The 27,833-nt window shown below is 42.7% G+C and overlaps 1 protein-coding gene across 1 annotated transcript; it reads right to left on the bottom strand.

The window, feature by feature from the left end:
- Positions 1–1,193: 1,193 nt before the first annotated feature.
- On the bottom strand, positions 1,194–27,176 carry LOC128710761 (uncharacterized). The gene is made up of 15 exons (XM_053805614.1): positions 27,069–27,176; positions 25,658–25,714; positions 24,652–24,795; positions 22,643–22,762; positions 22,291–22,538; positions 22,167–22,218; positions 16,387–17,790; positions 6,836–7,354; positions 4,763–4,978; positions 3,555–3,943; positions 2,913–3,483; positions 2,382–2,546; positions 1,694–2,300; positions 1,392–1,601; positions 1,194–1,318 (listed from the first exon to the last, which is right to left on the bottom strand). Exons 1-15 carry the CDS (start codon positions 27,174–27,176, stop codon positions 1,194–1,196), a joined length of 4,935 nt encoding a protein of 1,644 aa, XP_053661589.1.
- Between the last annotated feature and the right edge of the window lie 657 nt (positions 27,177–27,833).

Here is a 27,833-nt window from a genome sequence, read left to right as displayed (position 1 = left end):
ATAATTTAAACCAATTTCCGTGCAGATCAAGCTCAAAGATGAAATGCTGCTTCTTTATAGTGGAGGGGGACGCATTATCAGCTTCGAACCGTTTTCGGAAATTAGAAAGGATTGCCTCCCCCCCTCGGAACGGATACGTGTGCCAGTTTGCAACGCCCAAAACAAAAAAAAAAACCATGCACTATCACTATCGGATGGTCCACCTGAACATGGGCTGCTATACGCAACGAAAAAAAAAGACGAGTGTTGCTCAAACGGGCAGGCTTACACGAACTTAAGCCAAAATTTTAACACTACTACACGTACCTAAGCTTTACTACTGAAACGCTCTCTGTAAATGACTATAAATTGATTCCATTTGTTTGTTTTGTTACGTTGCTTACAAACTATCATTCCCTTTCCCCATCGTCAATCAGCGGGACTATTCACGATTATCATGCGGGTTTGCTTCGCTATCGTCCACCACATAATCCCTGCGTTTCCTTATGGTTTACCTGTTTCTTTTGCTCGTCTGTTTCTATTCTTCAAACGCCAACATCGCGTCGCGGTACGCGTGTAAACTTGAGTAGAGTTTAGTTTTTCGTTCTTCTTCGCTTTCAAACGCCTGTTTTCTAGAGCAGGGAATTGTTGAGTGAAAGCAAATATGTTGCAAAAAGGGGGTTTACAGTTATCGGGGGTTCGATTGGTCGGAGATGAGCGTCCTTTCGAGAAAGGAACACCATGGCAAATTAGCAAACTATGCGACATAAAAAGGTATTGAACAACAAAACCTTGTGCTATTACAAGTTTACTGACCAATCGCAAAAAAAAAAAATCTGTACTAATACATCTACTTCAAACGAGCTGGTAGTAGTTTTAGTACGCCATTTTTATAAATCCCTAACGAAATCATTTATGCGTTCGTTTTATTTCGTCCTGTATCACCTATGTTTATTAAAACAATCCTACTTCTTCTCTTCTCATATGCTAGAACATCGTATCTACCCTTAACTGCCTCTATCTTCCGTCACGAGCTGATTGTAATTACTTTTGTGTCTGTGTTTTTTTGGTGTTTGGTAAATGGTAAATCGAGTGAGAAAGTCAGATTGATAAAACAAAAACGTGTCAGAAGGAGTAAGTTAAAAATAAGCGGAACATAGTGGAAACGCTAATCCCAACTAATTGTTGTCACCGTTGCGGGGTGGACGCCTGGCCTATGGTGACACGTACGGTGGTGGCCGCCGGTAGGAAGGTGTGACCGGTGATTTGCCGCGCGACTCACGACCACCGACAATGACTGGTTGGGGAGGGACGTACTCATCCACATCTTCATTTTCACCTTGCGGAAGAGAGCAATCAGTTAATATAGTTTTTTTTATTACATTAATCTACATTATGGAGGGAACACTCACCGTCATTGTTGGTGCTGCTGTACGAAGGTGGTAATAGGGGTGGCTTTTCATCCTTCAGTATTACCGGCGACTTGTTACCGATCTCTGGCTTCTCATCCAGCTCGTCCTGGAAGATTACCGGGATGCCCTTCGAGCGGAACGATTTCCGCTCTTCGTCGGTACCTTGTGGATTGGACGAGGAGGAGGCGATAGGTTTGAAATTGATATATTCTGTCATTACTCATCAATATTAGTTCTTCCGGGTGGGACGGTGCGCTTGTGGTTAGTGCCGAAAGGGATGGAGAAATGATCGCCGTACTTACCGAGTTCCATTTTGCCGGTTAGCCGACGTTTGTACAGGATGCAGGCAATGATGGCCGCGATCAACAGCATCACCATGATGATAACCGACGGTAGCACGAACGTGAGCAAATAGTCATCCTTCGAGATTGGTTTCGGGGCCGCCTTCTCCGGTTCGCTAGTTGCGTGGTGCGGTGTGTCAAACCCGTGACAGTTATCGAGCGGCACCAAGCTCACATTCTGCAGGCTAAACTCTTGCCCAAGAATCTCACGCACCTTCGCCCGGATCGTGCTGTCCTGGTGGAGTAGGATGTTGCGCAACGCTTCAATCTCCTCTTGGGGGCATTTCTGTTGCAGTCGGTTGAGTGTCGTGTTGAAGAAGGAAACTTGCACCTGACCGGTGTGATGGATGGGCCGGATGTTGTACACCTTGATGTAGTGCGTGGAAGTGTCACCGAACACTTGGGCCAAACGCTCAATAAAGCGTCGCTGTACCTGGGCCGTTATAAACTGCTCCTGAGTAATGTCGAGCGTCAGTTCAAACAGAACGCTATAGTCACGTTTGTGGTGTGAATTGACCACTACCACCAGTGCATCAGTCGCCGTCAAACCTTCTCGATCTTCGGCCATCTAAGAGCGAGTTATATTATTAGCTATCGTTACTTCTTGTGCTTACAAAAGTTAGAGTGGTAGGAGCGCTTCACAACTCACCAGAAGGTATTCTTTACGACCAATGTCATTGGTTCTCGGGACACCATAAAATTCCTGGTTCTTCGAGTCAAACTGCAGCCAATGGTAGGAATCAAGTGTATGCCGTTCCGTCGTTAGGAGCTTCATCTTCAGGTCGCTACCATCTTCTGGATCGTAGAAGGTGTCCTGTGAAAATACAATACCGTTGAAGCATCACACACTGTTGATCTCAAGTGATTTCTCTCTGAAATGCTCGTCACGTTCTCTCTGGTGGTGTGCCAGGACCAGGACTAATCATATTAATTTTTGGACTGGACTTCAGACTTCGAGTTCCAGAACTATTGTGAACTCCGAGCACACTCCTAATTCCAGATCAGCTTTGAACAGTGGATCATGATATAATGAATGCTAAGAGATAGGCCAACTAAAGCTAATAGTAAATCGTGAGATGCATGGTCAACTTTATCTTGCCATCGAATGATCCAGGTGAAAATTGATAAATCCGGGATGAAGTCGGAGTGAAATCGTGAATCATCTACGTCGCTTACTTACCGCCGGCACTTTGAATACGAGCAGATGTCCTACGGTGGCGTTTACTTGATCGACTTGGTTACGTGTTTGGGGTGCAAAGTTGCGCGAGATGCTTTGCGTCGGTTTCACCTTCGGAATGGTGGGCTTGGTGCACTGCGCAATCTGTTGACCTTGTACCGACTTTACCGTGATGTCCGGGTTGAGTGCATCATTGAGTGCTTGTTCCGTGAGTAGCGCTACCAGTTCATCCAATTTCTCTTCCGGGCAGCGATCCTTCGGTAGCGTCTCGTTTGTGTACACAAACGTGGCCAAGCTTGGATCCTGGATGCTGTTACGGATGTCCCGCACAATAATGTTCGAAGGCGTTACGTCACCCAGCACGACAGAGATACCCCGTGCCGTCTCGATGTGCCAGTCGACATTGCTGGCAAACTTTCTATTTAGACGTAACGCGAGACTGATCTCGTGGTTTAGGCTGCGGTGTGATTTGTGCTGTTGTACCATAATGTCAACCTTTTCCGTGACAGTCAGGTTGCCCGAGTCGGTAGCACGCAGCTTGTATGACCATCGAGATACATCTTTTTCCAGGGGACTGTAAAACAAACAAATGGAACGATTTGAGATCATACTACCATCCAAAAGTGGCCAATGCCCAACACTTACAGCCCATAGATCTCTTTCGTGTCTTCGTTGAACTGGATCCAAGAGTTGGGTTTGAGCGGTTGATCTCGGACATCCAACAGTTCTAGCCGCAGATTGTTACCGTCCTCGTTGTCGTAGAAAGTTTCCAGGGAGACCGGATAGCGGAATACCTTGCCCGCGGGAATGGCTTGCTTGGGAATACGGTTCCGGATAGTCGGTGGTAGATTGGTCGGTTCGTCCAACTCCGTAGTCAGCACCGTGGAGGTCGTCAACGGAGCCTCAGTGGTGGTTGTGGTCGTCGGTGTGGTGGTTGTCGAAGGTGTTGTAGTTGGTGCCTCAGTAGTTGTGGTTGTGGTGGTCGTTGAAGTCGTTGTGGTGGTTGATGTTACCGTTGTTGGTGTAGTGCTTGGCTGGAGAAGTGTTTGAAAAACAAAAACAAATACAGAAGCATATTAATATCAGAAATCTATTGCCATCGGCTACGAACGACTATCTACAAACTGAGTTGTAAATTGGGTATGATAATCAGCTCTCGAAATAAAACATGAGATTCTGTAAACAAAAGTTTGTTATTGGTGCTTCGCGTCAGTAGCGAAAAGACTTCAAAATCTAATGACTAATGAACACGATAAAAGCAGAACGCTGTGCTGTATCCCTGGAATTAATTGCAAGGTTATTAAACCAGTCCGAATGATGGACTTGACCAACTCCTGTTCAGTTTGAAGCTGAATAATGTACGCGGTTTAGAGGACTGCTGCAGCAGTAAGTAAGTATAATGTACTCCATACTTCGGAGGTGAACTGCTCAGAAAACATTTCCACCAATCCAGCTTATTATTTGACATGCACTGATAATATGGACACTATTCTACTGAATCTCTCTTATACACTAGAAGCTTTCTATTATGAAAGGTTCGATCAGGGGAACCAAGACCTTAGACCGTAAATAAGTAAGATAAATTTCAAAATAATAGCAAATATATGCAGATTTGACTTAGATTGTAAGTCTGTGGAAATGTCCATATAGTCTAGGGAAAATGCTTGGTAAATAAAAAATTCAGAACTATTCCTCTGAGATTCTAAAATTGTATTTTAGCAATTATGTGTCTGAGACTAAATGACCGAACTCGTACGAGGTATGATGGATTTTTGTTTTAAATTCAAATGTGGACAGCCTAATAAAGCAACTGTCATTGGTCAACTTTGGCGACAAAATTAATATTTCCTTACCTCAGTCGACGATGGTACCGTTTGTTCCGTCGTGGTGGTAGTGGCCGATGCTCGCGGTTCAGGATTTGTACTGATGGTGGTAATTTCCACCACTCCCTCTTCTTCCTCATCATCGTACTCATCGTCATAGTTTTCGTACTCGATTTCTTTCTCCGCCTCCGGATTCAGTTGTGTCGGCTTGGTAACAGTAGACACGGAACGCTGCGTCGTCGTTGGCTGCAGACGTTCGACGTACGGCACATAGGGAAGCAAAAGTATTACAATTAGTACGGTAGAGAAAGGATACGGTTGTTAGCAGAATAGCTAATAATTAAAATTAAAGACGTAAACAATAAAAAAAAATTGTAAATAGACCAAAAAGAGTTTGAAATATTGAAAATGTGTTAGAGAAAAAATACTATCGATTGTAAAGTGAAAGTAAGTTATACATTATCTAGTTAAAAAAGCGTACTGAAGGAAGCGGTTTGTGCACGGTTTTGTTGAAATGAAAAAAAAAAAGAAAACAAATTGAAGTATGTATAATGAAAGGTGTTGTGACAATAGAAAAAACAAATAGGACAGTTGAAATGTGAACAGAACAATAACACCTATACAGTATGTACAAGCAATTTGCCGATTTTCAGAATTGTAAAATACAAAGTTACAAAACCCGCATCCCGCATGTTTAGTAGAAACATAAAAACATGATCGTAATGAACATATACACAACATAATGTACAATTTTTACAAATCGTGTTCGGTTATCGTATAAACGTTAAATTGTAAGTAAAAATCAAAAACTGTCGATAAATTGTGTTCGTGTGTAAAGTATGCAAGGTGCGTATACAGCAGCGCAGGAGGTGCACTTGATATGCAATTTAAAAATTTAACTTTTGTATTGATTGTAGAAAACCAAAAAAGTAATTTGCCGCAGTGCTGCTACTACCACGTGTGCTCAAGACGAAACCAAACAGATGGAGAAACAAAACTTAAAAGCGCGGTCTCAACATCCACACGCTGTCTCTGGTGCATTTGAAATGCCGCGTGCTTAACATCTGTGGCATTTGCTGTCTTGATGGAATTTTTATAGCACAAAATGTATAACACTTCGCTATATATCAGGCTGTTCGTTTTTTTTTCGTTTTGGCCGCAAAGCCAACGACGGTTACCAACAATATACTAGAACTACAATCAATAAACCCATAAGAAGTTGCAAACAATGGCGACGGATGGTGCATATTGTGTGACTTAGGCCTAGGCTGGTGCTGATTCGTTGTAACAACGGGATGTTTTTCGTTGTTCTACTAGATTGTTGGCATGATTAGAATATGTTTTGTATCGACTTTCCGCTGTTTGTTATGTTCGTCGAGGGTGCAGTTCGTACCCTTTTTCACAAACATAAGTTGTCGGCGAAAAGGCGTAATTAAATCTAACAGAGCTAGGAGCATTTCTTAAAAAAATTATCAAAACGGTGTAAAAGTCAAAATATGGAATACGAAAACAAAGCTTTGCGTGTGAACATCCACAAGAACGTTCCGGACAGGCCAGGCAATGTCTAGGAGATGCTATATGGTATATATGGGAGCAGTATTATGGTTTTGCTACCTGGAGCTCTAGGGTAGTACTAGTAGCAACGGTATCGGGTTCGGGTGCCAGGGTAGTACTGGGATAACTGGCGGGCTCAGCGGTAGTAGTAGCGAAGGAAGTAGCAGTAGTAGTAGTAGAAGTAGTAGTATTATTGGTTGGTGTTGTAGTAGATGCTAGAACTGTTGTAGGAATGTAGGCACTGTTAGGCGGTGTGGTAGTCGTGGTGGTGAATGTGTTTTGATTTGGGGATGCTGTCATCGTTATAGCGATGCTGTCAGTGGACGTTGCGGTCATGGATGTTGCTGCGGGTGAAGCCATTCCGGGTAGATCACTAGCGGCGTCAGTGCGCTCGGACGAGGACCGCGTTTGGTCCGTTGGGTTAATTGGTTCGAAACGGTCGATCGGGACAGCACCGTCGGGAGTTGTTAGTGTGGAAGTGGCGGGTTCTACATCATCGGCACGGGATAGTATTGGGGGTAGATTTGGTGGCAGCACCGTAATACGGACCCCTTGCGAAAAGTAGTCCTCCTCGTCCTCGTCGACGTCCTCTTCCTCCTCGTGTTCTTCCTCGTCTTCGCTGTTGTACTCCTCGTCCATCTTTCTACCGGATGGATTGCGGTTGTGAGGCTGGTAGCGATTTGCCTCCTGCTGTTGTCTCACCGTCGTCAGTGGCACGTTGCTGATCGTGGTGATCGTATAAGCACCGGATCGTGAACCAATATCCTCACCATCGAAGCTACTGCCAGTGGTGGTGCTGTGTGGCAACTCGGGACTAACAAATGTCGATGATTTTGCGTCCACTTCATCGACGTATTGGTGCTTTGCTTCGAAACTTTCCTCGTCCACGTCCATTCCGACGTTCCACAAGCTGGCCAGTGTTGAAGTCATTGCTGGTGATGTCGTGGGCGATGGTGGATATTCGATCGGTGCAACAGTAGTTGTTGTTGGTGTAGTTAAAGTCTTCACGGTCACGTCGACCGCCTTCGTTTTGCTGGTGGTTGAACCTGTCGTGGCTTCATCATCGCTCTGCTGTGTGATGCATAATGTTTCGTTCAGCAACATACAATCGCGTCCAATGTGAGTAGTGTGGTGGTCGCGACAGAGTAAAGTTTGTAGATGGAGGATGAAAAGTAATGGTGGTTATTGGTAACTTTTCGCTAGTTTACGAAACGATTGTAGTTGTTTTTGGCTATCTTCACGGTTTACGAAAGGCTATTGTATAGTCGTGCATACTTTGCATTGCACAGCAGTTATTGTGTTTGTACTGGATATAATAATACACTCTTCGTTTGCTTGCGTTTGTAAAAGTTCTACTTTACAACACGTGCTTGATATAATTTGGAAGCTTCTAGTTTTGCTCACTACTACCGTTTGGAGGTTAAATTCTTAAACGAAAAAGAATTCACACATTTGCAGTGTGCGTCATACCGGGCACTAAAGCTTTGTCGTGCAGTAGTAAAAATTCATGCTAAATAATACGTTAACATATACAATTCTACGGATGATGTATTGTTTGCTTGGTATGTGTTTAGGGTAGTTGCGGGAATTCCTCGAAACTTTAAGACAAAATCGGATTTTCCGATTTTGTTTGTTTATTTTGTTTATTTTAAACGGGATCATTTTCTCTTAAATTTAGAACATTTGAAAGTTTACAGTATTGGAGGAATGTATGTTTAAAGCGAAACACAGGAATGAACCTTCTATGCTATATACCAAGCAAAATATTATCTCCATACTGGTTTTATCTACAATTACTGCGATGTACAAAACAATAACTTTGCAAAGGATAACAAAATTGTTCACCGGACAAAAGCAGACTCATGTACGCAATTAAAATGATAATTACGATACCAAACTCGAAATCAAACAGCGGAAGCAAAACAAAAGTACAATTACATGTTGCAACAGCCACGAAAAAACAATCACATCCGGTTTTGGCGGCCAGAACGAACGTGATGCGGACGGCAAGCGAGAAAGCGTAAAACAAATGTGTCGGACACATTGAACGGAGCCGGTAAATAAAGTAACAAAACAAGCAAACAAATAAACAAATAAAAAAGCGTTACACAGCCAGGGAGCAAACGTGCTCGGAAAAGCGATCGCTTCATTTGGGAGGAGTTTGGTTTTTATCGTTTTGCTTAGTGGGGGCTGAAGGACCGAGACGGAGCGGAGTTAAAGCGTTGGCAAGGACTTTTGGAAGAAACGCAAAATGGGTAGAATTGGAAACAAAAAGGTGCAGCACATAACACGAGAAACATATCATCATCAGCAACAGCAGTGGGTTTTGGGGGTTTTGGGTTGTAAGCAAGGAAGAGAGAACGCTTTTCATGGGGTGAGTCCCGGGGATGGCAACAGAAAAGTGCGTTTGGTCGAACCAGGGGGGGGGGTCTGGGGAGCGAAAATGTGCGTGTTGGTGGCGGGTGAAGTAGAATGCATACAAGAAAGAAGCTTAAAAAAACGGACATAAGTAATAACATCCAGCGGACATACTTGGTGAAGGTGGACAAAATGGCGCACAAAAAAGCATGTGTGTAGTACTGTTTCAATTAGTTTTCACTTGTGTGCTTTTGCTGTTAGTAAGGAAAATTGTTGTTCCCTGCTGTTTCATCCAGCCTGCTAATTATAGTCTTGTGATTAATAGTTTGGGAAAAAGAAGGTTGTAACTGCTCATTTTAATTTTGTTCCCTTACTTATATTCTTACACCCACACATATTATTGTGGTGCTGAAAGCAGGGTTGAAAACATGTAAAACAAATGAGCAAGAAATGAGTTTTTTTCGTTTTTCCGCTTTCACTTTCGTGTAGTGCGAAGTGTGATGATAAGCAAAGTAGTGTGTGTAGATGTTCATCTGAGCACAAACTCTTCATCCTCCGTGTGTTCGTGTGCCAAGAAGTGTCACATTAAATCCTGATGAAGTGTTTACCACCTCCATTACATGGCACTGCCTTCCCCATTAAGGTCGTTGGCAAGTAGAAACAAAAAAACAGCTCAACTTTACAAGTGAAAAACAAGCACTAGGAGGTTAAGTACGTTTCGCACCCATGATGCACGATGGGGCCGGAATGATGGGGACACTTTTCGAAAAAAAAACATTTCATTCCGGTGCTGTTGGTGTCTTTTTCTCCACCCCTAGAGCATCATACATTCATTACTCAGGAATGTTGCTCCGGTATTTTTTTTACTGTGTGAGTATGTTTTTCTTGACAAACACAGTTAAAGGCGCTCTCTATCGGTGATACTGTTTCCGAGCGGTGTGATTAGGACGTTATGGGCTCCATTGGGTGACGGCAGTTAAGCTTAGCGGTAAGCTTTATCCAAACAGCCATGACAGAATTTAAAAGTGCGACGAAACGGGCGACTCGCATTTATCCTTGCACGGATGTCCTTGCGAGGCGCGGATGTCGGCCTCTTCGGTTGTGTGGAACGGTTTGCGCTTAACACTTGAGAATGATTAAACGTTGGAGTGTTTTTGAGTGCTGTTCGTCGTCGTTCACGGCGTTGTCTCTTAATTCCGGTACTATGTTTAGAGCGATGAAGGTGCACTAAAAGGAAGCAAAAGCGTGCGAACGACAGTAACAGATAGGATGGGAAAAGAGAAGAAAACGGTAAGCAAGAGTGGGGCGAGGTGTAAAATAATGAGAAAAGAGCATAAACACTCATCACGCATACCAAACACACACAAACCACACAAAAAGCAAAGGAAAACTTCTATATCCGTCTCAGCAAACAGATGTGTACTACGTACATCCACGCGCATATTGGTCGGTGGAAAGCAATCAAATGGAAAAGCAGTAAGACATTTTCACAACACACGTTTAAAAGCTAGTATAGTTCACATACGGAAGAAAACTTTCGTTCTAGCAAAGAAGGAAGCGGTTGGAGCGACTCCACACAGTAAGACAAATTCGTTTAAATAAAGTTTAAAGAAGGAATAACAACGCAAACCCAAAGGGAAAACAGATACGCACACATACATTCAGCACAAATTTGCCAGAAGCAACACAAACACACTCAGAACGCGCGAGTAGAAACAAGCATACGAAAGCGAAAATAAAGACAATCACGAGGCAACAACAACTTTATGCTGTGAGGTTGCCTAGGTAAGGAAAAGTTCGTTGAGTAAAGTAGGCGTTTGTCCCAGTTTGTCGGTGAATTGTTTTAGCCGTTTGATCATTAAGAGTAGACTGTGACTTTTCCCCTACCAAATACATTCTGTTTTGTTCAACCATCCGATATATGTGAGAGTGATTTTTTTTTTGGTAATTTTCACGATTCCCTGATCCCTGTCCTCGCGATCGATCGGCCGGACCGGTACCGATTCACAATATGCCCAGGGGTGTCACTTGTGGCGTTGTTGTGGCTGGCAGGTTCGTGCGAAAGTGTGAGTGTGAAAATTAGCAGCCCACTACGCTGCAAGCTGCTCAACGGCTGAATGTTTGCCGCTTAATGGCGTTCACCGGCTTTGGCGTGGTTCAATGTACGCGACAAAATGAACGAACGGCCGGACGGACATCACCGTTGGCATCATACCGTACATGGCAAGTTGCCAATTAATATTCATTGCCCGCGAGTCCGATGGGACGCGCCCTGATTGACGTCCGTGGCTCTTTGCTGTGTGTGGTTAGTCCGTCGTCATCACCAGGCGCCTCCATTGGTTCGCACCGGGGATGCTTTTGAGCTGTCACGTTTTTGTTTTGTACTTAGCCGGATTGTTTCGTACTTAATCGTACTTTGATTGATGGTGAGATGTGAGAATTTAAGCTTAGGGAGTTGTTGTTTGTTTTCTTGAAAATGTAAAAAATGGTTTGTTTTTTGTATTATGATTGTTTAGATCTGAGTTTTTTTTTACAAAATATATGTTTTTCCTTTATTTCATAGAGAAGAAATCAAAATAAATAGTATGTTATTAAATAAATAACAGTGACAACATGTATTTCCATACATTTGTTTTCATTCATGAATGTTTGAAAAAGTAAAATTGAAAATCGAATTCATTTAATATAAAATAATAGACAAACTATATACGAGATATTTTTACAGCAATAGACGACGATTGGCGCGGTTCGGTGGTGTATTGGTAGTTTTGCCGGTCTTTACCCGACAGAGACAAAATTCCACCCGAACTGTTCCCCCTAGCTAGGACTAGCTGTCCGTCTAGGTTGTAGAATAATATGATACGTTCTAGCCGTTCTAACGGAATAAAGAAGCCAAAGACGAACGAGCAACTTTGATTGTTGCCTGTGAAAGTTTGGAACTGTACCATCTGCGTACGTTGTTAGCTCTAAGATAGGTCATGAATTGGCATGCTCATGTCTCATTTTGGATATCTTTTTCTGCTTTTTCTTGCCGTTACGACCTGTTCCATTCGGTTTTTTTGTTAAACGACTTGGCCATCTCGACTTAATTTTAAGAAATTCTTTCGATCCGGTCGTATTGTGTGGATACACCATTAGGACTGTCTGTTTTGGCCTATGTCTGATTTTTTTTTCATTGGTCCAGGTCGGATCGACTTATTTCACCACGAAGCCGGATATTCAGTCCTAGCTACGGGCTGGGATGGGATTTTTTCTCGGTCCTAACGTGTGAAGATCGGCTCTACGACCAATACAACACCGAACAGCGTCGCCTATATCTTTACCGGGTCTTATTTTTACCATGCATCGATGGATTGTCTGTCTTTGCTACCGGGAACAGTCCGGATGGATTTTTGTTCTATTCCTGTCATGTGAAAGATCTTTAAGCAAACATCATGTAGAACCTAACCTAACCTAGAACCTAATTAAAAGTGCCGATAGAATTAAAATCTGACGAGATGGTCCACAAAGTTTTGTCCATGAAGTCTGTTAAATCGTTCCAGCACTTGGCTTGGAACAAAGGCGCTGTTTGGAACACATAGCGCTTATCTCCGAGGAGACTTTCGAGACCGGAGGAAACAACCTTCTCCAGTATCTCAGTTTTACAGTACATCGGATTAAATTTGATGCTTTTTTAGTGAACACTCAATGAGGTGGAAATCCACTTTTGATACTGTCCCCAAACCATCATGGTCAATGCATTTTCGTGTGGCTGATATAGTACGACCTGTTTCTCGTCCAAAAAACAAATTCTTCACCTGCGTACTAGAGTAACAGATGATAAAGGACACAATCTCTTAATGCTCGTAGTCTTCGAAAGAACAACTGATGGAGTGTAAAAACCATGCACATTCGTAAGTGTGTATGTGAAAATAGATCCCACAGCAAATAAAATTATGCACATTGTAGGATATGGATGTTAGAGAATATAAACGTTTGAAAATGACGTAATGAAAATGTTGTTTCGAAGTGATCTGAAGAACAAAAAATCCTAAAGTGTGTACAAGTATTATTTGTACAAGTGTAGTATTGATTGATCGCTTAATCTGCATCGATTCTACATTATTATTAAAAAAATTCACGAGAGTATATGACTGGACAGAAAGTTGTAAGGGACAGACCCAAGTCGTAATCTTTCTCACGTGTGAAAAGGCTAAAGGGAAACCATATAAGGTTTACAAGATAGCAATTTCATTCAATGAACATTAGTGAAACGTTCGTGTTCCATAATTTCATTTTGTATATCTTTGTCATATTTCAGCAGTTTTACAATCAAACCATTTGCTACAGATTTCTTCCTCAAACAGCACAAACGAATTGATCATAAACATAAATATCCCTTTCTTTACAAATGAAGAATTGAACTGAAATCCTCTGCATACTTATTCTCGCTTGGAATCGTATGTGTGTTTTGCAGATGAGGTCCATTGATAATACAACACGTCAAATATAGTCTCGCTTTGCACCAGCATGAATCAGAAAATAGAGCCACAAAGATAAAAAGCAAATCGTACGAGTGCACGAACTATTTGCTTTTAGTTCTCTGTATCAAATGCAAAAAACACCAACAGCCTCCCTCCAAGTACGTCGACGAGATGAAAAAAAAATAGTCTGACCATCGTTTCATCGAAAGACAACCAATATTCACCCGGTTTGCGTGCAAATGCACAAAGCGAACATGCAGGCTCGAGACATCCATGTGGGTCAACTCACTGTACGGTCGAACAATAATGCATTTTTTGTAAGCAAACAACCGATCATGGGGTAAAGCTGGACAGAGAGCGTTTACATGGTTTAGAAACGGGTCGTCGGCTGCAAACAATTCTTGTCACTCTCTCACCATTGAACGATCGACGTCGTCGTCGAGCTGTGTCCGAATTGAACAGCAATTGCTGTTCGAAATGTTCAAATGTTCGCCGATGCATAGCAGCAAAACTGCAATTGGGTGGTTTTTATGTTTGTTTGCACTTCATCCATCCGGTTGTGCAATAAATGGGTGGATGCGTGTTTTTTTGTTGTTGTTTCGCCGCTGTTGGGAGTAAAAAAGATACAACCGATGCATTATTCTGTTTCGATGCAGTTACGGTGCATTTTTTGTTGTTATTTTAGACACCGACCGTGCTCATCGATTGCACTAATTTAAAAGCAGTTATTTTTCCGCCCATTTCCATTGACCTACGTGGGGATGGATTGGCTTTGGAGGAGGTGGTAATTTTTGATTCTTTTCCTTTTTATGATACAGATGGTTTTTTGATGCTTGTTTTGTTCATTCGTTACTCTGTTTGAACATGGTTTAATTTAATTTAAAAAGCTTTCGATTAAAAATTCGTCGAATTTTGCTTACATCCGGTTGTGATGATAATGAGAATGCGAAAATGAAAGTAAACAAAAGAAATGATTTTATAAACTGATTAATTCGATATGGATGCAATTTACAACGAGGTGGAAAATAAAATATGCTGCGTATGGATCGGCGGAGTAAAACCATTCCCCGCACCATAGTGCAGCCCAGTTGTTCCTGTAATCGGAATCCGCACGGTTGATCATTTGTTACCTCCGGGTGGTTAATCGCGAATCGCTCACCGCATTGGTATGGTTCGAGTTTTTTGTTTGTGTACGGCCTATCTGCTTGCATCACACTCGCACATTTAATTTAAATGTAAATGAGTTAAGCGTGGTCTGTGCGCGCGGTTTCCCAGTGGTTTGGGCTTTGATGTTTGATGGTTTATAATTTTGCACCATTGGCGATTACACAAAGGATGTGCCTGCAGTTGTGTACCTGAATTGCAATTTGTGCAAACATGGTTAAAAATTAATTTCATTCAGTGTACAACTTTAATGATAGTTACGCTGAACCAGGGCTCTATGATCGCTGTGGCCGTACATGGGATGTGTGGGATGGTAAATGAGCAAGAGAAGGTTGATTAAATTACTTGCAACAATTATTTAGCAGTTAAGGCATTAAAATGTATCCGTGAAAGAAAAAATCCTAGTTCTATAGATGCTAGCAAAGTAAGAAAAACAAAAATACACAAACACACGCGCACACAAAGCGTGGAAAGCGCTTGAAACTACGAAACAAATAGGGTAAAACTGGATCAATTCAATGATTGCAAAACACACACACACACACACACACACTGAAACACGCATATCTACGTAGACGCACACTTGGTATTTAAGATCGAAATAGCTTTAGTGTATCCTAAAATACGGCTAATATAATTCGCGATCGCAGACGATGACGATGGCGCAGTGTTTTTATGATGCACCAGATGCACCAGAAAAAATAGCTCGCTGGATGGTTTAGTGGATTTACTTTGTTATTAATCATTGATGATCCAAATACTGTGTCTGGGCAGCAAATTTGGGACTGTTGTTACGCGTTGGCAACAGCTGAAGCACATACGCAATGGTGATATATTTGTTTATCTCGAGCAACCTTATCAGCGATAATAAAACTGCAATGCTATATGCATGTAAGCGCCTGTCCGTGTATCGTAAAAAGAATAAATCCTTACAGTCGTCTGGATGCATAAAGCGAATGGAAAATGCAAAACAGCACCTAGGAGACCAGAACCGAGCAATAAATGAAACGATGCGCACTGCATTTGGCGTTTGTTTGCTTTGACTTTATGCAGCACCAAAGCAAACGAGATAAGTTAGTACCAAACTGCAGCGGGTAGTATCTTTGTTGATGTGCTTTCAAGAATGTATTCAGTTTGGAACTTAAAGACTTGCTTCTTCTTCAGGAACGTTCGGCAATAGCGCTCAACAAAACGGGTAACTTTACGAACGGAACAGTAAATTAATACGAAATGAAAAGAGCAATAAGAGGAACTTTAACTTTTCGACTGTAAATTGCACTTGAGCCTCACCACACTACTGCACGCGAATGCCTGCCGTAACATGCCGGGGCATGATGACCAAACCCCCGGTTTGTCTTACGACTGGAGGAAAGTTTTCAAATCCCAAGAAAACAGCATCCTTAGTTTCCAGGAACTGCCCATCCGCTTTCAATTTTACCTTCACTGGCCATATGGCAAGCTTTGCCTTTGAACGAAGGAAACTTTTGTATCTTTATAAAACAGGGGAGCAGGTCTCCGTCAAGAAGGAACCGTTCTTTGGTCGGTTTTGCTATTAGCTATCCAATAGGCAGGATGGCAATGTATGGAATGTGGGGGGCTTTTGGTTTTAACCGAACGTGCTTTAAATTTTTGATGACCACCTCGATACTTTTCGCACCCTTCGACACGGCAAGTTTTGTCACCTTCCTTTTCCCATTACAGGCTTTTCCCCTGATTGGATCGAACTTTGAGTTATTGATCAGTGCAGTGAAGACGAACAGAAGACCCGATGTTGACGTGTGGTTACAATGCAGTCAATATAAATTATTAATAGAGTTGGAAACATATAAACTAAAACTAAGTTAGCTTTCCGTTTTGGTGCCATTTTGTTCGCATGTTTTAATTTTTAGAAAGTTGTCTGTGTGGATGTCAGTGTGTATATGTCAAACTTTTAAAAGAAAACAAAGAGAAATGAAAGGGAAACTCAAAACCGTGACAAGAGAGGAGTTTTCTGCATCTGGAGCAAAAAAAAATCCCGTTTCTCCTTTGCACAAGGGTCGGAAGGGTGTTAATTCCTGGTTGATTCCCGCCCCACAGACTTGTCAAAGGATGTGTTGATGGCGAGTATTAGCTTACCTTCACCAATGGGACGGAAGCGACAATGTTAGTGGAGCGAGTGTTAGTAGCGGAAGCGGAAGATGCTACGGAGTTCGTTGTCCCCTCGGTGATAGTAGTGGTGGTGGAGGCCGTGATGGTGGTCACTGGAGGGGTTGCTGAAGCGGTTGGCAAATACATAGACTCCGTTGCAACTATTTTAGCTCTAGCGAACGGTGCTGTGGTTGCAATTGCCATCGTTGGGTTCGACTTTGTTACCGGTTGTTCTTCATTTCTTGGTAAAATAGAAGACGTTACCGTGGGGAGCGGGAGTTTGTGGTGTGGAACGGGGGCCGCACTCGTTGTGCTGATTGTGCCGATCGTCGTGGTCGTCGTGTCCGATCGAGATGGTGCATCCTCGTCGGCATCAATCGAGCTGACCACCGGTGTGATAGGCGGATGTGGAAGCTTTGTGGTAAAGAACGATTGTGCAGCTTCACTTTGCTGTCGCCTCGGTACGGTTGACGTTAAGAAAGCTGGCGTTGTTCCTTCAGTCGTAGCGGTGGTCCTGCCGCTTGGAGTGGTAAGAGCCGACACACTCTTTGAGGTAGTGGTGATTGGGGATGCAGTCGTCGCTTTCCTCACTGTCACGGGGACCGGTTTTACGGTGGTCAGCTTTACTGTGGCTTTGTTCACACTGGCAACGGTTGAGGTTAACTGCTTTCCGGCATCCACTTGTGGCTCTAGCGGTACGAATTTTCCTTCACCGTCAAGCTGTGGCTCGGTGCTGGAATCGTAAAACTTTGACCCCCGCACCACATCTTCAATCACGTAATCGTCCCGAAACACTTCGTCCTGCAGCCGTTCGATTTCCGGCAGCAGCAGTTCCGTTTCGACAATACGCTCGATATCGATTCGCTTGTGCTTTGATTTGCGGGCGAGCAATGTTTCTTCGTCCTTTTTAAGCTGTTCGTTGTTTGCGATCGTTTTGCTGATGGTTGACTCGAGCTGGGAAACGCTTTCGCGCAAATCTGGCGGCGTCGCAAAGCTGCCGCCACCTGCCGTTGCCTCCGTTGCTGGGTTTGCTTTTCGCTCCGGTTGATGGTTGCGGCTGTGTGCTGCTGCGGCCGCCTGCTTCTTTGCCGAACGTTCCTTCACCTGATCGTACAGCCCGTGGGTGTGTTTGCGTTTCGGTGACGTTTGTGTCGTGGCGGGTGATGTCACCGATACCATTACCGGCGACTTCCGGTGCTCCGACGTTCCACCACGGCCACCACCGTGCTCCATTACCACCTTGCCATCGTTGGCATGATGGGTATGATGTTGTTGTTGTTGCTGATGTTGCTGATGTTGATGGTGATGATGCTTTTCCGACACATGTCCATCATTGTTAGTATGCTTGTTAGTGGCGTGAGTTGGTGAGCTGTGGGCACTCTTGGTGCTATACTGCTTTGTGCGAAGCATCAACATGAAATTGCCAAAATTTGTTCGATTTGAAATGATTGTTTTTGCAAGCGAGACACACATCAAATGATACAGTTTCCGCGTGTGTAAATTTTCGTTTCGAAAGATGAGTAAAACACATTGGCAAGGAAAACAGTAAAGGCAGACGGATTGAAACATAGAGATAGCAAACGGGAAAAGAGAAATAGACAGAGAGATTGTAATGAACAGAATTTTATGTACAAAAAATACAGAAATGGAAAGATGATCCTAATAGAGAATTTCCAACACGCAAGCGTCCTCTTCATTGAGAATGTTGCTATGAAAACGATATAAAAATAACATCCCAATTGTATAAACACACGACGACAAAACTCACACACACACGCACGCGGAAACACACACACAAAACATACATTCAAAGTCTGACGCACAAGAAAAGCTCCAAAAGCGCACACGCTGCCCGAAAGGACCAATTCAATCGCAAAGGTGGAAAAACACATCCTCGCTAGGTTTGTGTGTGTGTGTGTGTGTCGGTTTTTCGGCGACCTTTTGTTTAGTATGTAATTGTGCACATTGAAGGTAGGCCCCCGTGCTCACAGGCGGTGATCATGATCGTCATCCGTGGTAATCGGGCGGACAGAGAGCAAGACAAGAGCGAACCACGGGACATAGTGTAGGCGCCCTCGCATTAGGATGGGAAGTCATGAACAAAAGGCAACACTGCTGTGCTGTGCGATATACAGAGATAGACGTAAAGGCAAGGGGTAGAAAGATGGAGGTGGACAGCGCAGAGCTGGACGGATGGAAGTGTGTGCCAGTTTGTATGGAAATTAATTCAAAGCAGCAAGTGAATACCGGTGGGAAGGTTGTGCACGCACATGTTTTTAAGGATGTTGTTGTGGGAGAGAAATAAAAGATACAGAATAAATAAAACAAACTACGCACGTTTGGTAGCGGGCACGGTATTGCGGGGATGGTGGGACTGGTGTATGCAACAAAATGTATAGACAAAATGTAGCAACAGATTGGCAAGGCAAAACGCGTCTGCTCAACAGGATTGTTGAGTGCCAGTGTGTACCGTGCCTTTCGGCTTTCGTTCATCGTAGCGGACCAGGGGACTCCATTTCCATTTGCAATTGCCTATCGATTGGCTGCAGGGAAAGGGATTAACAACACGAAAGGAAAACAAAGCCTTTCTCCTAGCTATCGTCACGCAGTTGGCATAGTTGATTTACCATTAGCGATAATGGATCCTGTCGACAGCATTGGTAGCGTGCTGGCGTCCATACAAAACAAAGCGCCGAACGGCACTGGGCGCCTCCATCGCAAAGGAAGGATGTAATTAATTTCATCTTTTACGCGCGTGCACACATACAATACGGTGCTAAATGAAGTCTAGTTTTTTGGGTTTGAGTATTTGAATTACACAATTAGTGTGCTCAATAGTTACAATCGATTAAAGCGGTCATTTCCGCCGTGTTTTTTTTTTGTTCCTTTCTCCATTGCGGCTTACAGTTTGTGACTTTTGTGACAAAAAAGTTACTTTATTTCGTGAAATGAGTACGGAAAACGTCCTTAGGAGATTTTACCGCTCCGTTTCATAAGTACATTCGCTTTCCTTACAAATATCGATTTCCTTTTGGGAGGAAATACATTTCCACCGTGGTCGCTTCGTTCGATGATATCATTTTCCGGAGCGATTTCCATGTCAATCAGGTAAGCAATGACAGATATCCAAATGAAATGAAAGAAAGTTTCCAAAACTTATCCATTATAGGACTTTGTTTAATTTAAAATATATTATTATAAAAATGTTAAGTAATAGTAAAACACATTACTTAAAATTATGATTCACTTTTTAACAGCAAAATACGTAACAACAATAGCGTCAGAGCCAAACATTTGTTTATCCGCAATTGAACTTTCTCAAAGGTGTTTTCGTACGGCCCATTTAACAATAACAATGATACAAGTTACCTTGAAAATTTCCAGTTCAATTCCAACACCACGATGATAATGGCAGCCCGGTAGCAGTTATTTAAAGGCCTTTAAAACATAATCATCACAGCACGACGGCGGATGAAATATGGTCACGATGGTTGTTTTGAAAATGGCACAATTTATGATGGATACGAGTGTCTTTTTCTCCACGGGCACTCAGATAAATTGACGCTCGGTCGAACCTTTTGCACCTAGTTGCGTCTAATCCCTGACATTTCTACGATGAAAATGTAAAGAGAGTAAGAAACGAAAAAAAAGCTCACAGGACGACAAAGAACATACCTGTGTCCTTTCGAAGAAAAGCTCTCCAATGATAAATAACAAAATGGCAAGGAAAAGACAACGGTATCGTATCGTAAATGCCAGGCCACGGCCACGGAAAGAACAAAGCAAAGCGCATGGTACACCGTTGAAAGCATCGCATTTTCGCAATGCGCATCTCCTATATAGCAAGTATTGGCCGTTATTGCCGTTAACCGAGCAAAAACTTATAAAGTGGTTGATTGTTTTGGTTCGCTTCTGTGCATTTTTTGCCAATCGGCGATTGAAGGGTGGGCGAACGAAAACGTTATTAAAATCCCGTTTAAGTAGGAGGAGCGCGAAAACGGTTCACGCGGGATGATGGATGGGGGTGCCGCGGAAGTTAGGATGATCGAATGGAAAAGTAGGAAAAGCTCGGGGACAAAAACTTATCTACCGTAACACGCAACCATAACGAGGAAAACAACAGGGAATGAAAACATAATGGAACGTAATGGTACGGAAGATCGCACCAGCAAACAAAGGAAACAGAAACTGGTTCACTTTTACGGGTTTCTTTTGTTTTCTGTTCGAGAGGTTGTTCTTTAATTAGTTAAAAGTATAAAGAAAGTGTAAAAAATCTTAGAAATGGAGTACAATTTTAATTAACTTTGAATTCATTGGCAAAACGGAGTTTAATGCTGAAAGGGCAGTAAACGTGAAACCAGTTCCGATACAAATCAACATTGCAATGTGTAAATGGTAAGTATTAATGAAAAAAAACAGGTATTGAAACGAGTAACACATTAGAAACAATGTTATAAAAAGCAGCTCTATGTAACAAAACGCAAAACAAGTTATCACATAACACAAACAAGAACGATGCACAAAGAATAATTTAACCCGAACTCGCTTGCAGCAGTGTGTGGCAACAGTTGGAACAGTTGGTGAATGGTTTCTTTGTGTCTTGGTATTTGTACGTGAACGGGGCTATACAATATCAGGCACTAAGGTTGAATTTTGGGCTTACGGTAGTATTCACAAAGTACGCTGAGTTAAAAATGAATTAATAAACATAAAAGAGAAAAGTAATAATAATCCAAACCACGAACGTTAGTATGATGCTTTTTTTTTGCTTTCTGTTGCTGCTGTTAACTAGTAACCATTATGAACTTTGCTTTCTAAAGCACTAATGAAGGTAGGGATATGGGAAAAAACTACCAAACACGAGAAACATTAAAATCACTACTGCGACCAATCGCTAATCGATCGTCGAGTTCTTTCCGGCAATAGAAATGTAATATGGTTGCGGACCGCCAGATACTGTCGGTTCACTGCGTACATATGTGGGACCATTTTGGGGGGAAGTTTACTTGAACGAGGAAGTAAGATATGGGAGGCAACTGCTGGGAAGTTGGACGGAGAGAAATAATCGCGATCGCGGACAGAAAGTGTAGTTTCGCAACGGTGGTAATGGTCTCAATTAGAAGCACAATTGTAGGACTCGCAAAACTGTGGTACGGCAAATCAAGCAACTGGCAGGAGGACGCGATACGCGAAATGTGAGTTTCCACAACTAATTCTCCGGCTGGGAAAACCGTTCCCAGGAAAGTAAGCTAGCCGCGTGTGGGCGAGAAAATTTATCAATTTATGTGCAACGGACGTATACATTTGGTTGGCGTGTGGGGTTGCGTTCAGGATGAAAGTTTCAGTATGGCGATCTGGCGGCTATGGAGGGGTGGTGTAATGGTGAGTGGAAATGTTTGCCTTAACCATCGGGAAATGTTGAATCGAGCGGTGAATTTTGATCATCACTAAGAAAGGTTTGCTCATGGAGTTTTATTTTCTTATTCTACGTGATATACGGATACGTGGACTATGGAAGGTTAGAGAGACCCGTATATTCTAGCACACCGTTTCGTTACGTGTAGTGGTTAGGAGGAACCGTTACCGAGGGGCGGGAAGTTTGTTAAGCGTTAGAAGAGCGGACAGAAAGGAAAGAAACAGTACAGTTGCAGCATTGTAATCGGTCTATTAGATATTATCGAAATGGGTTTCATCGTCATTAGTGCGTTATTACTGGTTAAGGTGTATTCTTCGCGGTGGGCTAGGAAAAGCGTTTCGCGCGAACTTACCTCACTGGAACCATGATGGTGTCGGCGAGCATGAGGAATTTCTGTAGTTTCTCTGTAATTATTGTAGAAACAAAATATATCAGTAATGATAGAAAACATTATGCACTTTAGTGGAGACGCTCACCCTTCATCATCATCTGCAACATCATCGTCGTCGTAGTCGTAGGTGTATTCGTCATCAAATGCTACTTCACGCTTCTGCCTGGCCAAATTCTTCTGCTCATTTGCTGACCATTGCCTTGTTGGTTCCGATTTCCAGATGATCCACCAGCCAAAGTCCATACCGGTGATGTCACGAATTTCGGCCAGCTGTTTGTTGATATTTCGTACCTTTTGCCAAGCACTTCGTGACAACTTCTCTCCGTATTCAATCTGTACCCACACAAACAAAAGGAACATAACAAACGAGTGAGTTACTGAATGCTGTAGGGTTAAGGAATTTAATGCGTTGCTCGTATGTGCACCGGCTTGCTTACCGGAAATCCAATCAATCCTAGCGATTTTCCCGCCAGCGGAGGTTTCTTGTCGTACTTCAGGGCGTTCTCCAGCATCGTGTGCCTATCGTAGCTGTTCACATCTTCAACAATGAAAGAATCCTGCCGGTTTCGGAAAGCGAAAAGAGAGGAAGAAGATCGGTAAAATAGCGGAACACCATTAGGGGAAATTGTTACTAGATAAGACGGTTGTCTTTGTTGTGCTGCGTGTGCTCTTGCGAACAATCGATGCACAAAACATAATGCCCTGTGCTTAACGACTCTCGTTGTATCGAGGTCTGAGCATCAGTTGGTGGCCATAAGTTGAAACTACTCAATCACAGTACTAGAATAGACGAGGTAGGAGGAGTGACTTAAGGTTAGGAGAATGCGAACCTATGACAAGTACGCCAATAATTCAACTTTATATTGAACGCTACAAAGAAAGGGTGTGGCATCCGATCGTTGGCCCGGAGCTTGGATGAAAGAATTGCATTCCAGCTCGCCACCAGACGCTCGCCGGACCGAGAGGGTTTGGCTGCTGCTACATGCAAGTATGCATGATGGTCATACTGGTATCTTTCTAGCCCCACGTTCAAAGTGTGCTCACCCAAGCAGAAGACAAACATGACAGAAGGCACGACATCGGATCCGGATCAAATGAGATCGTTTCGGTGTTTAATCGTTGAAGCATAAAGGAAGCATCGGTACGGTATCAACAGGAATAAAGAAAGTAACGATGGTCGGTCCTTTCGCTGATAGTGCGGATCGTTTTATGACGCTCGGTGTCCCATTTGTAACAGAGGGCGGAGATTGCCGAAACGTGCCATTTGGTTTACGCGCTGGTGTGAACATTATGATTGCCAGTAATTATCCGTATTACAGCGTGGAATTAATGTTTGTGTGCGAGTAAATGAATCGTGCCGGGTGAATGTAATAATGTCCACACGATTTTATCATCGTGCTGCGAGGTTTTTATGTACAAAGCTGTCAGCAGATAAACCTTTGATGATGCGCTATGTGCTATGTGCTAGAAAAGTTATGTTGCAGTTTGAGTATATTGGGCAGAATAAAATTTCCTAGTTTAAGTTATTATAGGAATTTTATAAGGGAATTGGAGCACCAAATCCCTAAGCAATCAATTAAGCAAATACTCATGCTTGTCCAACTTAATTACTATTCCGGGGATGAAAGGACGTCCGTAACGAGTTGACAACACACAAAATCAAGCTATCCTTCTGACCATTCATCGTTGTACCTTGCCATCCAATGACACGGTAGCCAATGGTGGTACGAAATAGCAGCAAGCTTGTCAAACCGCACTGAATGCATCGAATGCACCCCGAATGCAGCACATTGTAATTGACGATCCCACGAACGAACGGCCTGAGGGGTGGGTATATTACGTTCTAATGGTTCACATTTGATCTCGTCCGTACTCTATTCCACCCAGCCTCAAACAGGTCTATCATCGTCCTGATGTCCGGTCCGGGTTTCCGTTTGTGGCATAGTTTCGTCGATGCTCGACGGATAACGACATCATTTGGCAGTAATGGTATATTTGAAGGAAGACTATTAGAGAGTTTGGTTTGGGATGAGGTTGTGGTAATATTTTCCGTTACACGATGGATCGAATCATAAAATTTTGTTGAAACGGTTCCAAGAAAATGTAAAACGCCGTTAAAACGTGCTTAATTGAACAATTTTACGTACGCTAATGGATCGTAAGTCGTTGGGAAAGAATAAAATGCCCTAGCTGGACAGTAAACAGAGCGAACGACGCAAGATTAAGAGCATCTTGATAAATGAGCTATTTCCATTATGGTGGTGATAATGAGGTACAAGCCATTGGACGCATTAACGAGTTAAAATGAGTGACGATTCGATGTAAAGATATTCCATCAAAGAATAAACATTTTCTCACGCTATTTTACTCCGATAGTTTCCAGTTTTGATGTTATACCAACCAACCTGTTTAAAACAAAAAAAACCATCGACATCGAATGATTTACCTCAGGGACTAGGAAATATTCAGCCAGCTTGCTGATTGTGCGTTGCTTCAGGCTGGTCTGGACATGTTTCCAGCTCTTGGACCGTAGAATCAGGGAAAGTTGAATCGTGGTCTTGGTCGGCAGAATGTCGAAACCGGCCTTTATCTAGAAAGAAAGAAAGAAAGAAAGAAGCAATCGTTTAGAAATGCGCTGAAACACCCAGTTAATTGATGAACTCGCCTCCCCGATTCCCGGGAGGGAAGACAAATGCGTGAAATAAAGCCGTGGCTTTTGGGCATGTTGTGCGTGTGTAACAACAAAATTAAATCCCTGTCAGGCCATCGATCAATCTTAGGCGCCGTGAGCTCCGTGTCGGTAGAATTTTGTCCCGTGGCACCATGGCTTTAGATCGAAGAAAGGATGGATGGATGGATACGCCCTACTTGACGCTAGCCCTGGGTATGGTTATGGTTATGACTGTGAGTGATGGTATCGTGAGTTGTTTTGGGATGGGAGTGCAGCTACTAGTTATTAAAAATATGTTAAATAATGTTGTATTCACGTGTTTGACAACAAACTTTCATAAATAGCACAAATATTGAAGGTTACGCTTCACGATGTACACAAAGCTATTATGTAACAGTGTGAAAGAGTTCGTATAAATTGTAATCTTTTAGAGTGTTATTGTTTTAGAGTGTAAATTTTTATCTGATTAAATAAAATTATCATTTTATTTTCAATAATTACGAACGAGCCAGAATATGAGTGCCAAATTTGTATTTGCATAATAGATTTCCATTTTAGCAACACTTTTTTGTCGATATCGCTTTGATTGCAGATTTTCACTAATAACGAAGTTATTCAAACAACGATTTATAAATACTAATAATGTCTATTCGTTTCATTCGATAGCTTTTGTTTGAAAATCTGTGGTGTCAGTTCCATGAATCCGGTGAATATTATATATGATAAATAGGGGTACGTCCTCGCTACTATCCACTTATAAGCATATGTATCAAAAACTTACCTTTAGATTATTTAATTTCGCTTGGCTATCTACATTCAGTGGTTCCGCTGATATCGGCTGCGATGCATTGTATGCCCATGGATAAACGACGAAGTGGCATTAACAGTGAAAAGAAATAAAACAAATAAAATCATTAATAATACGATAGCAAAACATAGCTACGGGATGTGATTAGGACGGCCGAAGCGCGAATACCCCAAAGCCCGATGTTACGGTTTATTACAAGGTGTAAAATCATTTCCCCATTTAGATACCGATCAGAGGAATAGGGCCGTATTAATTTGATTGGAATATTAAGCGCCAGCATATAAATTTTTTTGTTTTCGCCCTATACTCCGAAACCGGTCGGAAGAATAGATTTGAATATTTTTACCATTCACATCCATCTCCGGAAGACCCCCGGATACGTTCTGGTAGCTATTTCACCCAACCCCACACAAGCCCAGCTCGTTTCGCCTGGGAAAAATAAACGATAAAACATTCCCCACATACACTGATCCCATGGCACTAAGAAACGTGGAAAAGAAATCTCCCAATGGCACGTGAGTAGACGAGTCTTTTCTCTAAAATCAGAGCATCCAAAAGACTGTCTGGCGAACTGGCGCATTCCAGTCGGGAATCGAAATCGCTATGCAAATCAAATTTTCCCTCATCTGTCAGTGGGCAAACGTTTTCCACTGCCCATCCATGTCCCATCCATGGGCCATATTCTGATCGCGTTTCCCTTACTTCACCTTTCGTCGTATAGAGGAAGCGAGAGCTCAGTTTCCTGTTGTGTTTCGTTGTGTTCAATCTCCCTCGAAAGCTCGAATGCCCTAAGCCAAGCGTATTTAATTGATTTACAAATTGTTTTCGTGGCCTAATGTTTGTGTTTCCTCGCGAACAGGGCAACGAACAGTCAGTCCCGTGCGGTGAAGTTTGATAAAGCTTCCGGAATCTTACGTCTTCGCGAAGGGACACGCAGCGATGAAAGGTTTCCGGGCTGGCGAAAGCCTCCGAGCATTTGATTGGCATTTTGATAATTAAGTTTTGCGAGTGTACCATTTTCTTCGGAAAAGTTGGAGGTCGCTGACGCGGGGTAGGTTGTCTGGAGATAATGAGAGAAAATTGATAAAACGGAAGGGGCAAAGGAGTAACAATGGTTGGGTAGAACTTTGCCATGAAACTCAACCGGGAAATGTACTGTAAATTCGCAATGGCTAAAGAGAGATATTCAAATGGGTAGAGCATCATTTGTTCATGTACAGTAAAATAAAACTTCACGGTATTGAGGAACAGCAAAGAGGTGGTCCGTAACTTATTTTGTCTATGATTGACTTTTGTTAAGAAAGTAAGGCAACTTCAGCCTAACGTCTGTCATACACTGTTACATTTTTGTTGTGTTAAGAAAGTAAAAGCAATAGCCACTTACCTCCACATCATCGTTCGCCTCCGACACAAAGTCAAAGTCTTCTCCGAGGGTAATACTGGTGCATAGTAAAAATATGATACAAAACGTTTCCTGATATCGTAAATTCATTGTAGTAGCGGGGTCGGTTTGTGCCTTGTTGTATAGTGTATGCGTTTGTTCCCACTAGAAAGCGCTCGAGGGCATTAGTTAAGACAGGTTAGACTAGCTAACTCCTGCCAATCTTCCTCACTCTATCTTGGCTGTAATATGTTTTCGTTGCGGTTGTTTCTTCGTTGTTTGCTATAGCGTGTGAGAAACGGTAGCCCTTCCACTGCTTCCACAGTATTGCTTGCGAAAGGTTTCGGCAGGACAGCAGGAAAGTTCTACGTTCTCCTTTCTGATGCTAATCTATCACCGCTCGAGTGCGTCGATGGACTACTCTCGTCAATCCATCCAAGTCGGTGATTGATGATCGTGCCGGGTTAGAACGAACCCTTGTTCTCTCCGTTTAAGATCCAAATGAAGCAGCTTCTTTGGAACAAACCACGGGCACCGATGAGAGCTCATGCGCCAAATCAGCTGATCAGGTTAGTTTGCTCTCGTCTGCTTACGTATCTTCAACGGCGTACGATCAGTTCTTTCTGGCAACTAGTTGTTCGCTGGGTGATATGTCGATTTGCTATGAAAGAAAGCAGCCTTCTTCTCGTTGTGTCGTTGGAAGACGGTCCAAATCTCGATGAATATCCTGGGGAAGAAAAGACGAAAAAGCAAGTATTAAAACATTAG

This window comes from Anopheles marshallii, chromosome 3 (assembly GCF_943734725.1).
Source record: "Anopheles marshallii chromosome 3, idAnoMarsDA_429_01, whole genome shotgun sequence".
NCBI lineage: Eukaryota > Metazoa > Arthropoda > Insecta > Diptera > Culicidae > Anopheles > Anopheles marshallii.
Note: the sequence above shows the minus strand (reverse complement) of the source record. Positions and strands in the feature narration are given on the sequence as shown.

Coding starts and splice junctions, on each gene's coding strand:
- LOC128710761 (XM_053805614.1), bottom strand. CDS start 27,176: ATGAATTTACGATATCAGGAAACGTTTTGTATCATATTTTTACTATGC. Junction 7,355..16,386: donor CTTCCGTCCCATTGGTGAAG/GTAAGCTAATAC, acceptor ATCACACAGCAG/AGCGATGATGAAGCCACGAC. Junction 1,319..1,391: donor CAGCAGCACCAACAATGACG/GTGAGTGTTCCC, acceptor CTCTTCCGCAAG/GTGAAAATGAAGATGTGGAT.